The sequence below is a fragment of the Symphalangus syndactylus genome, chromosome 11 (assembly GCF_028878055.3).
Source record: "Symphalangus syndactylus isolate Jambi chromosome 11, NHGRI_mSymSyn1-v2.1_pri, whole genome shotgun sequence".
NCBI lineage: Eukaryota > Metazoa > Chordata > Mammalia > Primates > Hylobatidae > Symphalangus > Symphalangus syndactylus.
This window is the reverse complement of record NC_072433.2, coordinates 17,290,817-17,305,168: the sequence shown is the minus strand read 5'-3', so window position 1 is coordinate 17,305,168 and position 14,352 is coordinate 17,290,817. Positions and strand designations below refer to the sequence as shown.

General features: G+C 40.7%; 1 protein-coding gene and 1 pseudogene across 3 annotated transcripts in view; one reads left to right on the top strand and one right to left on the bottom strand.

The window, feature by feature from the left end:
* DDX46 (DEAD-box helicase 46) overlaps nucleotides 1–14,352 on the top strand; it is a 75,848-nt gene that overhangs the window by 41,709 nt on the left and 19,787 nt on the right. For all 3 annotated transcript variants that reach the window (XM_055233042.2, XM_063611563.1, XM_055233043.2), the window contains exons 15-16: nucleotides 874–1,036; nucleotides 12,590–12,783. In XM_055233042.2, coding sequence (XP_055089017.1) covers nucleotides 874–1,036; nucleotides 12,590–12,783 — 357 coding nt within the window. The remainder of the gene's footprint in view (nucleotides 1–873; nucleotides 1,037–12,589; nucleotides 12,784–14,352) is intronic.
* Nucleotides 9,465–10,143, bottom strand: LOC129457657 (large ribosomal subunit protein eL34-like; annotated as a pseudogene).

The window sequence follows — 14,352 nt, the reverse complement described above, 5'->3', positions numbered from 1 at the left end:
AATGAAGTCGTATACCACTACTGTAGCCTTCAGTATTTTACCAGAGAAACTTAACTATGCTGTTCCATGTAACTATTTAAAATGCTCTTTTTTTTTTTTTTTTTTTTTTTCTGGGTGCAGTGGTGCATGCCTGAGTTGCAGCTTTTCAGTCCCTGTAGTTCTGGACTGTAGTGCACTATGCCTATCTTTGTCCATACTAAGTTCAGCATCAGTGTGGTGACCTCCTGGTAACAGGGGACCACCAGATTGCCTAAAGAATGGGATATTCTGTCCAGGGAAGAAAAACAGAACAGGTAAAAACTTTTGTGCTGATCGTAGTTGGAGCACATCTGTGAATAGCACCCTAGGCATAGTGAGCCCTGTCTCTTTAAAGACAAATAAAATAAAACGTTGTTTTAGTTTCTGTCACCAAAAGTGGTGAGTGGTGAATGGTGAGCTGATATATAGAAATGTCACATACCAGATGGGCATGGTGACTCATGCCTGTAATCCCAGTATTTTGGGAGACCATGGTAGGAGGATCACTTGAGGCCAGGAGCTGGAGACTAGCTTGGGCAATATAGTGAGACCCCTGTCTCTACAAAGGAAAAAGAAATGTCACATACCTATTTTATTTTTTGGTTACTAGGATATGAAATTAAGAGCCAGAGAGAACAGATGATCATTTGCCCTCATTTGCAAGCCTGTTAAACCCTGAAAGATTACAATTTTTTTTTATTGTTTACAATTAAAATCAACATCTTCCTAGCCCTTGGTAAAGATATAGCAAGATATTGTCATTTATTCATTCACCACAAATAAAATGAATATTTCTGTCCAGGGGATCCATTTGCATTTTCACTTCATTAACTTGATACAATATGGTGTTTTCAGATTGTGATTGAAGAAGAAAAGAAATTCTTGAAGTTACTTGAGCTTCTAGGCCATTATCAAGAGTCAGGATCTGTCATTATATTTGTGGATAAGCAGGAACATGCTGATGGTCTTCTTAAGGATTTAATGAGAGCATCTTATCCTTGCATGTCTCTTCATGGAGGTAATTATTCACTTGATTCACACATAAAATATCTATTAAGTACTTGCCAAGCATTGTGCTGTGTTCTCGATGATATTTACTTTGTTTTCTGTAATTCAGAACTAAATTTTATATCAGTTTTTACTCAAAGTGCTTTGTGGGAGTAAGATTATTATTGTCCCATCTAAGAGAAAGAAAATCATACAGGCATACTTTGGTTTGACCAAGTTCCATTGCCGTTTATCAACTACGGAGGAATTGAATTTAAATTTTCTCTGTATTATATACCATTTCCATTGTGCGTGCTATCTGTAGGTTTTCATGATTCACTTTAAAGAGCTTTTATTGAAATTTCAAAGTAACATTTTAATTTCTTGTGATATTGCTATCACATACATGTAATAGCAATATCACAGTATGTGGAACTAGAACACAAAACACAGACCAGGCGCGGTAGCTCACGCCTATAATCCTAGCACTTTGAGAGGCCGAGGCGGGCAAATCACCCGAGGTCAGTAGTTGGAGACCAGTCTGACCAACATGGCGAAACTCCATCTGTACTAAAAATACAAAACTTAGCTGGGCATGGTGGCACATGCCTGTAATCCCAGCTACTTGGGAGGCTGAGGCAGGAGAACTGCTTGAACCTGGGAGGTGGAGGTTGCTGTGAGCTGAGATCATGCCACTGCACTCCACTCTGGGCAACAGAGTGAGACTCTGTCCACAAAAAACAAAAAACAAAAAAAAAACGCCAGGCGAGGTAGCTCACACCTGTAATCCTAGAACTTTGGCAGGCTGAGGCGGGCAGATCACCTGAGGTTGGGAGTTCGAGACCAGCCTGACCAACATGGAGAAACCCGTCTCTACTAAAAATACAAAATTAGCTGGGCATGGTGGCTCATGCCTGTAATCCCAGCTACTTGGGAGGCTGAGGCAGGAGAATCGCTTGAACCCGGGAGGCGGAGGTTGCCGGGAGGCAGAGGTTGTGGTGAGCCGAGATTGCACCATTGCACTCCAGTCTGGGCAACAATAGCGAAACTCCGTCTCAAAAAAAAAAAAAAAAAAAAAAAAACCACAAAACACATGGAACAGAGGCAGTTTGAATTATTCTCATTAACTAAGTGTTCTGGCTATCAGTAGCTTAGTAATGAATCCAAAATTTAGTTGCAATAGTTACTTATTTTGCTTATGAATCTTCAGTTTGCGCAGAGCCCACTGTATGTATCTAGTCTCTGTTTCATGCTGTATCTGCTGGGACACAGTGGAGCTGGGCATCACCTACCACTCTACCTCACTTTATGTGGCTGGCAAATTGGTACTGGCTCTTGACTAGGAGCTCAGTTAGGCCTTGGTCACGGGCCCTTGTGGGCCTCTGTATGAGGCTGCTTGGCCAAGAGGAAAGAACAAGAAGTTGCCCAGCCAGTTAAAGATGATACTGGAGTTGGCAGAGCTTTCATTTCTGCCATATACAATAGGTTCGTTACCACACTGGCCCAGATTGAAGGGGATGGAAGCATAGGTGTCACTTCTTGATTGAGAGCGTGTCATCTCACATGCAGCAAAGCATATGGAATAGGACATATCTTTGAAATACAGTCTACTTCCAGCAGGCTTCATATGGGATGAAATTAAAGGGGCTTTGAAGATTTCTGTTTGGTTAACTTTTAATGTTTGAAAATGATTTTTTATTTATTTATTTTGAGATGGAGTTTCGCTCTTGTTGCCCAGGCTGGAGTGCAATGGCGCAATCCTGGCTCACTGCAACCTCCGCCTCCCAGGTTCAAGTGATTCTCCTGCCTCAGCCTCCCCAGTAGCTGGGAATACAGACATGCACCACCACGCTTGGCTAATTTTGTATTTTTAGTAGAGACGGGGTTTCTCCGTGTTGGTCAGGCTGGTCTCGAACTGCTGACCTCAGGTGATCCACCCACCTCAGCCTCCCAAAGTGCTGGGAATATAGGCGTGGCCACCGTGCCCGGCCTGAAAATGACTTTTGTGTGTGTGGTAAATACTCACTACATAAAATATCCCTGCCCCCACCATTTTTTTGTTGTTGTTGTTTGTTTGTTTGTTTGAGACAGGGTCTTGCTCTGTCACCCAGGCTGGAGTGCAGTGGTGGGATCTCAGCTCACTGCAACCTCTGCCTCCCACCTCCTGGGTTCAAGCAGTTCTTGTGCCTCAGCCTCCCAAGTTGCTGGGACTATAGGTGCATGCCACCATGCCTGACTAATTTTTTGTGTGTGTTTTAGTAGAGACCGGGTTACGCCATGTTGGCCAGCCTGTTCTTGAACTCCTCACCCCAGATAATCCGCTTGCCTTGGCCTCCCAAAGTGCTGGGATTACATGCGTGAACCACACACCCGGCCTTAGAATGTACCATTTTTTGTATATAATTCAGTGACATTAAGTGTATTCACAATGCTATAACTTTCGCTAGTGTCTATTTCTAGAACGTTTTAATCACCCTGAATAGAAACTACTATTTTAAGTAACAAGTTTCTTTCCCCATCCCTGAGCAGTCGCTCATAACCTCTATTCTGCTTTCTGTCTCTATGCATTTGCCTATTCTGGGTACCTCCTATAAGTAGAATCGTATATTCTATGTCTTTTTGTGACTGGTCTTTTTCACTTAGCAAAATGCTTTCAAGGTTCATCTGTGTTGTAGCATTTGTCAGATTTTCTTTGTAAGGCTGAATAATATTCCATTGTATGTATATACAGCCAGCCCTTTGTGTCCATAGACTGCAGATTGAAAATATTTGGAAAAAAATTTTTCCGTCCTGAACATGCACAAAATCTGTTCTTCTGGTCATTATTCCCTAAACAATACATTATAAAAACTATCTATTAATACATAGCATTTACATTGTAATTGGTGGTTTTAAGTAATCTAGAGTTTTTTAAAATTTTCAGGAGGATGTAGGTGATATGGGCATACTATGCCATTCTATATAAGAGACTTGAGCATCCTAGGATTTTGGTATCTGCCAGGGGCTCTGGAACCAGTCCCCTGAGGATACTGAGCGATGACTATATTTGTTTATCATTTTTTTTAGCTACTATTCTTTGTCTACCCACACATCAATTTTTCTTAATTTTTCACACATTTCAAATAAATTGGAGATCAGGTTACAACATTTCATGTCAATGTGCATATCATTAACACTAGTTCAAAACTTGTTTCACTTTTTTTTTTTTTTTCTGAGACAGAGTCTCCCTATGCTGCCCAGGCTTGTCTCGAACTTCTGGGCTCAAGCAATCATCCCTCCTCAGCCTCCTAAGTAGCTGGGACTACAGCAAAATTTGTGAATATATAAAAAAAAAAAAGCCAGCTGGGCACGGCGGCTCACGCCTGTAATCCCAGCACTTTGGGAGGTTGAGGCGGGTGGATCACTTGAGCTCAGGAGTTTGGGACCAGCCTGGCCAACATGGTGAAACCTTGTCTCTACTAAAAATACAAAAATTAGCCAGGTGTGGTGGCGGGTGCCTGTAATCCCAGCCACTCAGGAGGCTGAGGCAGGAGAATCACTTAATCCTGGGAGGTGGAGGTTGCGGTAAGCAGAGATTGCACCATTGCACTCTGGCCTGGGCGACAAAAGTGAGACTCCATCTCAAGAAAAAAAAAAAAACCCTAATCTGGGCACAGTGTTGCATGCCTGTAGTCCCAGCTACTCAGGAGACTGAGGTGGAAGGAGTGCTTGAGTCTAGGAGTTCGAGGCCAGTCTGGGCAACATAGTGAGACTCTGTCTCTTAAAAACAAACCAAAAAAAACTAAGAAATTTCCCTCAGTTTATCTCTGTCCCTACCCCTCCTTAGCCAGTTTTATTTTTTTAGATGGAATATCGCTCTATCGCCCAGGCTAGAGTGCAGTGGCATGATCTAGGCTCACTGCAACCTCCACCTCCCAGGTTCAAGTGATTCTCCTGCCTTAACCTCCTGGGTAGCTGGGACTACAGGCATGCACCGCCATGCTCGGCTAATTTTTGTGTTTTTAGTAGAGACGAGATTTGACCATGTTGGCCAGGATGGTCTCGAACTCCTGACCTCAAGTGATCCACCTGCCTCGGCATTCCAAAGTGCTGGGGTTATAGGCATGAGCTGCTGCACCTGGCCTGAGTCAAGTACTTTAAACAAATTTTATCGACATGGATTAGTTTTTTTTTACCTCTTAGAATTATAGATAAATGGAATCATATATAATACATTGTTATTTATGTAAGGTTTCTTTTAGCATATGCCTTTTGAGATTGATCCGTGTTGTTGCATGAATCAGTAGTTCTTCCCCTTTTATTGCTGAATAACATTCTATTATATGACTATGCCACAGTTTAGTCATTTCTGTTGGACACTGGGGGTGGGGGCTGCTTCCAGTATTTTGGTTGCTTTAGCCACATCCCACAGAATACAGCATAATTATGTTGCAGAACAGTTCCATCACTTCCTAAAAAACTCCCTCATTGTGTCCCTATAAAGGTAATTAATTATAAACGTAGCTTTCCCCATCCATAACTGCCGGCAACCACTTGTGTTTTTTTTTTTTTTTTTTAAGACAGAGTTTTGCCCTTGTTGCCCAGGCCATAGTGCAGTGATGCCATCTCGGCTCACTGCAACCTCCACCTCCCGGGTTCAAGTGATTCTCCTGCGTCAGCCTCCTAAGTAGCTGGGATTACCGGCATGTGCCACCTCGTTTCGCTAATTTTTGTAATTTTAGTAGAGATGGGTTGTCGCCATGTTGGTCAGGGTAGTCTCGAACTCCTGACCTCAGGTGATCCACCTGACTCAGCCTTCCAAAGTGCTGGGGTTACAGGCTGAGCCACCACGCCTGGCTTCATGTATTCTTTTAAGAATGTTTGTAGGCCGGGTGCAGTAACTCATGCCTGTAATCCCAGCACTTTGGGAGGCTGAGTTGGGCAGATTGCTTCAGTCTGGGAGTTTGAGACCAGTCTGGGCAGCATAGCAAGACCCCATCTCTATGAAAAAATTTAAAAACTATAAAAAATTAGCCTCCCAGCTACTCAGGAGGCTGAGGTGGGAGGGAGGATTGTTTGAGCCTGGGAGGCGGAGGTTGCAGTGAGCCGAGATTATGCCACTGTGCTCCCACCTTGGCGACAGAGTGAGACCCTGTCTCAAATGAAAAAAAAAAGTTTGTAATGGAATCCTACAGTATGTAACTTCTTGCAATTGGCTTTTTTTTACTCAGCTTAATAACTTTGAAATGCATCCAAGTTTCAAGTTCTTCCATAATTTATTTATTTATTTTTTTCCTTGAGACAACTTTTCTCTGTTGCCCAGGCTGGAGTACAGTGGCACTCTCTCTGCTTGGCTCATTGCAACCTCTACCTCCCAGGCTCAAGCGATGCTCCCACCTCAGCCTCTTGAGTAGCTGGGACTACAGGAATGTGCCACCATGCCCAACTAATCTTTTTATATTTTTTTTGTGGAGATGAGGTTTCACCATGTTGCCCAGGCTGATCTCAAACTCTTGGGTTCAAGCAGTCCTCCCACCTCAAGCTCCAGAGTATTGGGATTCAAGGCTGAGCCATGGTGCCTGTCCTATAGCTCTTTTTTTCTTATTACTGAGTAGTATTCATTGTATGGATTTATCACTGTTTGTGTATCTGTTCATCTGTTTAAGGACATTTTAGTTGGTTGTTTTATGATTATGAATAAAGCTGCTGTTATTCAAATAAAGGTTTTTGTGTGAATGTCAGCTTTCATTTCTCTAGGGTAGATAACAAAGAATGGGATTGCTACATCGTATGGTGACTATATCTAGGGATGTTATTATTTATATTTATTCTGTGTGGGGTTCATTTAACTTCTAGAATCTGTAAATTTATGTCCTGTTCTGAATTTGGGAAATTCTTCATTATTTCTTTCCTTCCTTATTCTCTCTTTGGGACTTCAGTTATGTATATGTTTGACTTTTTGATATTGTCTCACTGATGCTTTGTTCAGTCTTTTTCAACCTTTTTTTTCCCCTCTGTAGATCAAATTGGATAATTTTTCTTTCTTTTTTTTTTTTTTTGAGATGGAGTTTTGTTCTTGTTGCCCAGGCTAAAGTGCAATGGCACTATCTTGGCTCACTGCAACCTCCGCCTCCCGGGTTCAAGTGATTTTTGTGCTTCAGCCTCCTGAGCAGCTGGGTTTACAGGCATATGCTACCACACCCTGCTAACTTTGTATTTTTAGTAGAGACAGGGTTTCATCATGTTGGTCAGGCTGGTCTCGAACTCCTGACATCAGGTGATCCACCCACCTCGGCCTCCCAAAGTGCTGGGGTTACAGGTGTGAGCCACTGTGTCCGGCCCTGATAATTTCTTTTACCCTGTCTTCAACATTATCGTTTTTTTGTGTGTGTGTGTGTGTGTCATCTCCTATCTTCTGTTAAGCCCATCCAGTGAATTTTTGAATTCAGTTATTGTATTTTTTTGTTCTAAAATTACAAATATGTTCTCTTTTACATTTTCTTGTTTGTCTGATTAGATTTTCTAGACATTCCTTGTAAGCATTTTTTAAAAGTCTTGATCATAATTATTATATGTGCTTTGAAATCTTTGTTAATTTTAACATCTGGGTCATATTGATGTCAGTCTCTATTGACTGTCTTTTCTCTTGATTTTTGTTTTATGGTTTTGTCTTTGTCTATCTAGTAATTTCTGTTTGTATACTGGACTTTGTGAATGATCCATTGTAGAGATTCTAAATTCTCAATTCTCTGATGTCCCCCTCAAGTGGTATTTTGTTTTTGTTTTTGTGTGGTTTGCAAATAGGGCATTAACTTGGCAGAACCCAGCATCCAAACTTTGTCTGCCTTTAATGGGCAGCATCTGAAATCTCTTACTTTTAAATTTGATTATTATTTTTTAGACAGAGTCTCGCTCTGTCTCCCAGGCTGTGTGCAGTGGCGTGATCTCAGCTCACTGGACCTCAATCTGCCAGGTTCAGGCGATTTTCCTGCCTCAGTCTCCTAAGTAGCTGGGATGACAAGTGCGTGCCACCACGCCCAGCTAATTTTTGTGTTTTTAGTAGAGACGGGGTTTCACCATGTTGGCCAGGCTGGTCTGGACCTCCTGACCTCAGGTGATCCACCCACCTTGGCCTCCCAAAGTACTGGGATTACAGGCCTGAGCCACTGAGCCTAGCCCTGAAATCTCTTAATTTTTTTTTTTCATCCCAACTGCTTAGATTTTTGCCTCATGAATCTGTAGCTTAGGGGACAGCCAGATAATTGGGCAGCATATATATGCACAGTTGTGGGTTTCTGCTGCATTCTTTTCAGGATTTATCTCCTGTTTCCCAGTCCTGAGTTTGTTTTGAACACTTTGTGGTGGTTTCTCTTATAAGACTGAGTTTCTGTTCAAGTTTTGATTTCCTCGCTTGGTCTGTGCACGGCCTGCCCCTAAGCAAAGAGTTTGAAATACATAAGTAAATAAATACAATCCTCTACACTTTGCCAGTGCCAGTGCAATACTTTCTTCCAAGTGTCAACTTTCTTCTCATTTCTGCTGCCGTTAGTTGCTCTCTAGTGTCTTTACATAGTTGCTCTTATTTTGCCCAGAGTTCATAGTTGTTACCTGCCGGAGGGATTGGTCCAGTAAGGGTTTTTCCTACATTGTTGGGAATGTGTGTTTTTATATAGTAAGGAAGTTGTTTCCCGTAATACTTATCTTTAATACTCCTTTTATCTTTTTGGCCAGAATTGTATCGTATCATATGCTTAAGCCTCATTCATAGGCAAAGAGAATGACAAGTGATGATTCTTCTTTTTTTTTTTTTGAGACAATTTCTTAATGTCTTGCTCTGTCTCCCAGGCTGGAGTGCAGAGGTGTGATCACAGCTCACTGCATCCTTGACCTCCAGGGCTCAAGCTGTCTTCCCACCTCAGCTTCCTGAATAGCTGAGACTGCAGGCATGAGCCACCATGCCTAGCCTATTTTTGTATTTTTTGTAAAGATGGGTTTTCGCTATGTTGCCCAGGGTGATCTGCCCACTTTGGCCTCCCAAAGCGCTGGAATTACAGGCGTATATCCTAGGACCTCTGAGAGTCCCTGAGATGTCAGGAGGTTTATGAGGCTATATGTATTTTCATAATAATCCAATGATGTTATTTGCCTTTTTCACTCTCATTCTCTCTCGTGTGTAGGGTTTGCTACAGACTAAATGACATGGTATATTGTGAAAGATTGAATACAGAAGATATGACACTCCAGTTATCTTCTATTAAGCCAGACCTGAAAAAGACTGGCAAAAATGTAAATCAGTGCCATTTGTCTTTTTTTTTTTTTTTTTTTGAGACAGGGTTTTACTCTGTCGCCCAAGGTGGAGTGCAGAGGCACAATCACAGCTTACTATAGCCTGGACCTCTCTTTGCTCAGGTGATCCTCCCACCTCAGCCACCCAAGGAGTTGGGACTACAAGTGCGTGCCACCACACCAGGCTAATTTTTTTTAGAGAGGGGGCTTTGCCATGTTGCCCAGGCTGGCCCGTTTGTCTTAATAAATTATTTTATTGTTCTGGAAAAGTTATTTTTCACAAAAATGTGCTTTTTATTTTAACATGTCATTGCTATTTTTTTAGTCTTTTAATTTTTATTCAAAAGTAATTTTTAAAATTTAGCTCTCTGACTCTGCTTGTGCCTTTAACACTTTCACCATGATTTTCTGTTCTTTGATAAGGAAGGCATGCTTAATCCTGTCATGATCACATTTAACACACATGGAACCACCATAGGCTCTGCTGACATGTTTTTTTTGTTTTGGACATTCACGTGACAATATTAGATCTCACAACACAAACCCCTTGAAGTCTGCGTGGGCACATGCCACCTGCAGATTTTGGTGCTTTCCCAACTTTCTTGGTATAAAGGTAAACAATTCTATTACCAGGGATTCCAGACAGCCTAGTTTTGTTAAAGGCTGTGTTGTAGAAAGCCTATGACAGGCAGTATGTCAAATGCTTGACCATTCTGAGTGCCTCTAGACAACATCCCTGCAAGAGGAACTGTATTTTTTTTTTTTTTTTTTTTTGAGACGGAGTCTTGCTCTGTCGCCCAGGCTGGAGTGCAGTAGCATGATCTCAGCTCACTACAACCTCTACCTCCCAGGTTCAAGCTATTCTGCCTCAGCCTCCTGAGTTGCTGGGTCTATAGGCGCCTGCCACCACACCTGGCTAAATTTTGTATTTTTAGTAGAGACGGAGTTTCACCATATTGACTAGGCTGGTCTTGAAATCCTGACCTTGTAATCCGCCCGCCTCAGCCTCCCAAAGTGCTGGAATTACAGGCATGAGCCACCGCGTCTGGCTGAGGAACTGTATTTTTAAACAAATCCAGTATTTAAAAATTTCCTCAGTTCTAATTTCTTTTCCTTTTTTTTTTTTGAGACAGAGTTTCACTCTTGTTACCCAGGCTGGAGTGCAGTGGCACGATCTTGGCTCACTGCAATCTCCACCTCCCAGGTTCAAGCAATTCTCCTGCTTCAGCCTTCCGAGTAGCTGGGATTACAGGTGGCTGCTACCATGCCTGGTTAATTTTTTTATATTTTTAGAAGAGACAGGGTTTTGCCATGTTGACCAGGCTGGTCTCAAACTCCTGACCTCAGGTGATCCTCCTGCCTCGGCCTCCCAAAGTGTTGGGATTACGGGCGTGAGCCTCGCCCCCAGCCTCTCTGTTCTAATTTCTAATACATTAAGTATTGATAGACAAGACCTAAACTAAAGCTCTTTGGGTGCAGGTCCTTATTGATTTTAAGAGTGTGAAGACATCCTAAAGGCCAGGCGTGGTGGCTCACGCCTGTAATTTCAGCACTTTGGGATCACCCAAGGTCAGGAGTTCAAGACCAGCCTGGCCAACATGGCGAAACCCTGTCTCTACTAAAAATACAAAAATTAGCTAGGCATGGTGATAGTCACCTGTAGTCCCAGCTAGTGGGGAAGCTGAGGCAGGAGAATCTCTTGAAACTGGGAGGCGAAGGTTGCAGTGAGTCCAGATCACGCTATTGCACAAGCCTGGGCAACAAGAGTGAAACTCCATCTTAAAAAAAAAAAAAAAAAAAAAAAGACATCCTGAAAATAGAAAGTTTGAGAAGGGCTGGTTTACACCAAGCACGATTCACTCCTTGAGACTGGGATTAGGCCCGTCTCTCATTTGATGTATACCTGACTATGTTTTGGGTTGGTATGTGAACAAAATTGGGGTTATTTTAAAAAGGAAGAGGGTTCATGGTTTTTGGGTTGATATCGCATATGCTGCTTCAGTTAGCATATTATATTCAATTCTAAGGAATCAATTTTGTGTGATTATGTTGGTAAGGATACCTTAGGCTAAAGTAAAAGTTTTGGTATTTTCAAATTATAAACTTAAATTTATATCGATATTGATTTCATTAAATTTTCTTAGGCGATTTTTTTGGTGAAGTGTTAGATTCCACTTTCTTTGACAGTGATTGAAATACTTTCTTTTTAAATCAATCCTTGAAGAGTACCTTTAAAATTTTAGGTAGTACTAAGAATTACTATTGGTAATTATTTACATGCTAAACAGTGTATGTTAAACCCAGATTTTCTGTGAAATCTTCCATTGAAAGCATGAGTTTTAAATTTTGAGAGTTTATCTTATTCCCTTCTCTATTACCAGAGTTTCCTGGGAACCTCATCATAAAATATTTTGTGGCCTGGGCATGTCATAATAGAACTTTATGGTATTTTATACTCTGCTTTGCCATTCATACTAAACCTCTTTGGATCATTTATTTAAGAGAGATCCATTTGGGTACTTTTAAACCAGTATTCCTAAAACTTTAATTTGCGTATGATAATCACCTAAGGGTTTTTTAAAATGCAGATTTTGATTCAGTAGTTTGGAGTATAACCCTAGATTCTGCATTTCCTTTTTTTTTTTTCCCGAGACAGAGTCATGCTCTGTCGCCCAGGCTGGAGTGCAGTGGTGCGATCTCAGCTCACGGCAACCTCTGTCTCCCAGGTTCAAGCATGTGCCACCATGCCTGGCTTTTTTTTTTTTGTATTTTTAGCAGAGATGGGGTTTCACCATGTTGGTCAGGCTGGTCTCAAACTCCTGACCTCATGGTCTGCCTGCCTCGGTCTCTCAAAGTGCTGGGATTACAGGCATGAGCCACCGCGCCTGGCCTAGATTCTGCATTTCTAACAAGCTCCCAGGTGATGCTGCTCTGGTCCTTGGACAAAACGGAGTAGCAAGGCTCTAAATAACCTACAGGGAAAGGAGAAAGATCTAACTCTTGTCAATATAGGCTGAATGTTTCTGACTTTTCTCGCTTTGGCTCCCAAACAGGTTTAAGTTAATTTCTGATATTGGACCTTTGCAAATATAAACCTTATATAGAAGAAAGGGGGCAATACAAGACCAGAGTTGAAAGATTCATAAATGAGTTAATAGCAATAACCTTTAATCTTGCCATTACATTTTCTTAGTCTTTTATTTTCTATATTTTAGGAGTTGGATGTGTCAATTTGTTCTTCACTGAGTTTAGATTCTTGTTCAGAAGAGATGGAAAATTTAATTTGAACATGTTTTACAGCTCTTTAATTTACTTGCAGGCATTGATCAATATGACAGAGATAGCATCATAAATGACTTTAAGAATGGGACCTGCAAACTTCTTGTGGCTACCTCTGTTGCTGCCCGAGGTCTAGATGTGAAACATCTGATTCTTGTAGTAAATTATAGCTGCCCCAACCATTATGAGGATTATGTACACAGAGCAGGGCGGACTGGAAGAGCAGGAAACAAGGTAAAAATAAGTTTTTTATAGTTGATCTTCATTATATTAAAATACAGGTGTTTCTTTAGTATTTTAAGGAGTAGATAATAGGAGTTAAGGAGACATTTTGAAAATCTTTAATCCACATAGTGTGAAGAGTGATTGATGTTAATAATTTATGTACATGTACAGGTCTAAGTATTGTTCAAATTATCAGATACCTAGCTGTTCTTTATAGGCAGATCCTGTTAACAGTTTGTCTTCCCTTTTAGGTTTTTCCCCTCATGCCTAAACATTTCTATACAGATGTTCCTTGATTTATGATGGGGTTACAATGTCCTGATAAACCCATCGTAAGTTGAAAATGCATTTAATATACCTGACGTACTAAACATCATAGTAGCCTAGCCTACCTTTAGCATGCTCAGAACACTTATATTAGCCTATACTTGGGCATCATCATCTAACACAAAGCCTATTTTATAATAAAGTATTGAATATCTCATGTAATTTACTGAATACTGTACTGGAAGTGAAAAACAATGGTTGTATAGGTACTCAAAGTACAATTTCTACTGAATGCATATCACTTTTGCACCATGGCAAAGTTGAAAAATTATAAATTGAATCATTGTAAGTCGGGGACCATCTGTGTACACATACACGTAAATGTTTATACTTCAGGATCTTTTTTAAAAAAAATGGGATCATAAAATATACCCATCTCCACACCTACCAATTTCTCCTACTCCCCTCTTTACCTCCATATCATTCATACATACATATATTACTTGCTTTTTTGACTCACCTGTATTCTAGAAACTATATAGGTCTAACTCATTCCTTCTAGAGGCAGCAGACTATTCTGTTGTTGGAGACATTGATTATGAGATATTTAATTTTCTAACCCTGTACATTGCATAGTAAAGCAATAAATAGTATTTATATGCCATAGCTTACATTAAGGATAACGTATTATCTGCCATATATAATGTCATTTTAACTGTTTTACATATATAATGTTATTTTATCCTTACATATATAATGTCATTTTATCCTTAAAACTATGTAAGTGTTTTACATATATGATGTCATTTTATCCTTAAAACTTTCCTTTGAGGTAAATATTACTCTATTTTATAGATGAGAAAAATTCATGCACATAGAATTTAGCTCACCTGCTTATACACATTTAATAAGTAGTAATGGCATTTATTCTTTTAACCCATTGAGAGGAGTCAAGAATATTTTTTTTGGAAAGGGCCATGTACTAAAAATTGTAGCCTATTTGGGCTCTGTCACATATTCTTCTCTTTCTCTGTCCTCTGTGTACATGTGTTATTGTGTATATGTTCATAACCCTATAAAAATGTAAATACTTGTAGCCCTGTAAGAGTACAAAAGCAGACCATGGGTCAAAGGCGGTGGCTATTTAGATATTTCTGTTTTTGTTTTGGTTTTTTTGAGATGGAGTCTCGCTCTGTTGCCCAGACTGGAGTGCAGTGGCACGATCTTGGCTCACTGCAACCTTTGCCTCCCGGGTTCAAACGATTCTCCTGCCTCAGCTTCCCAAGTAGCTGGGACTACAGGCGTGTGCCA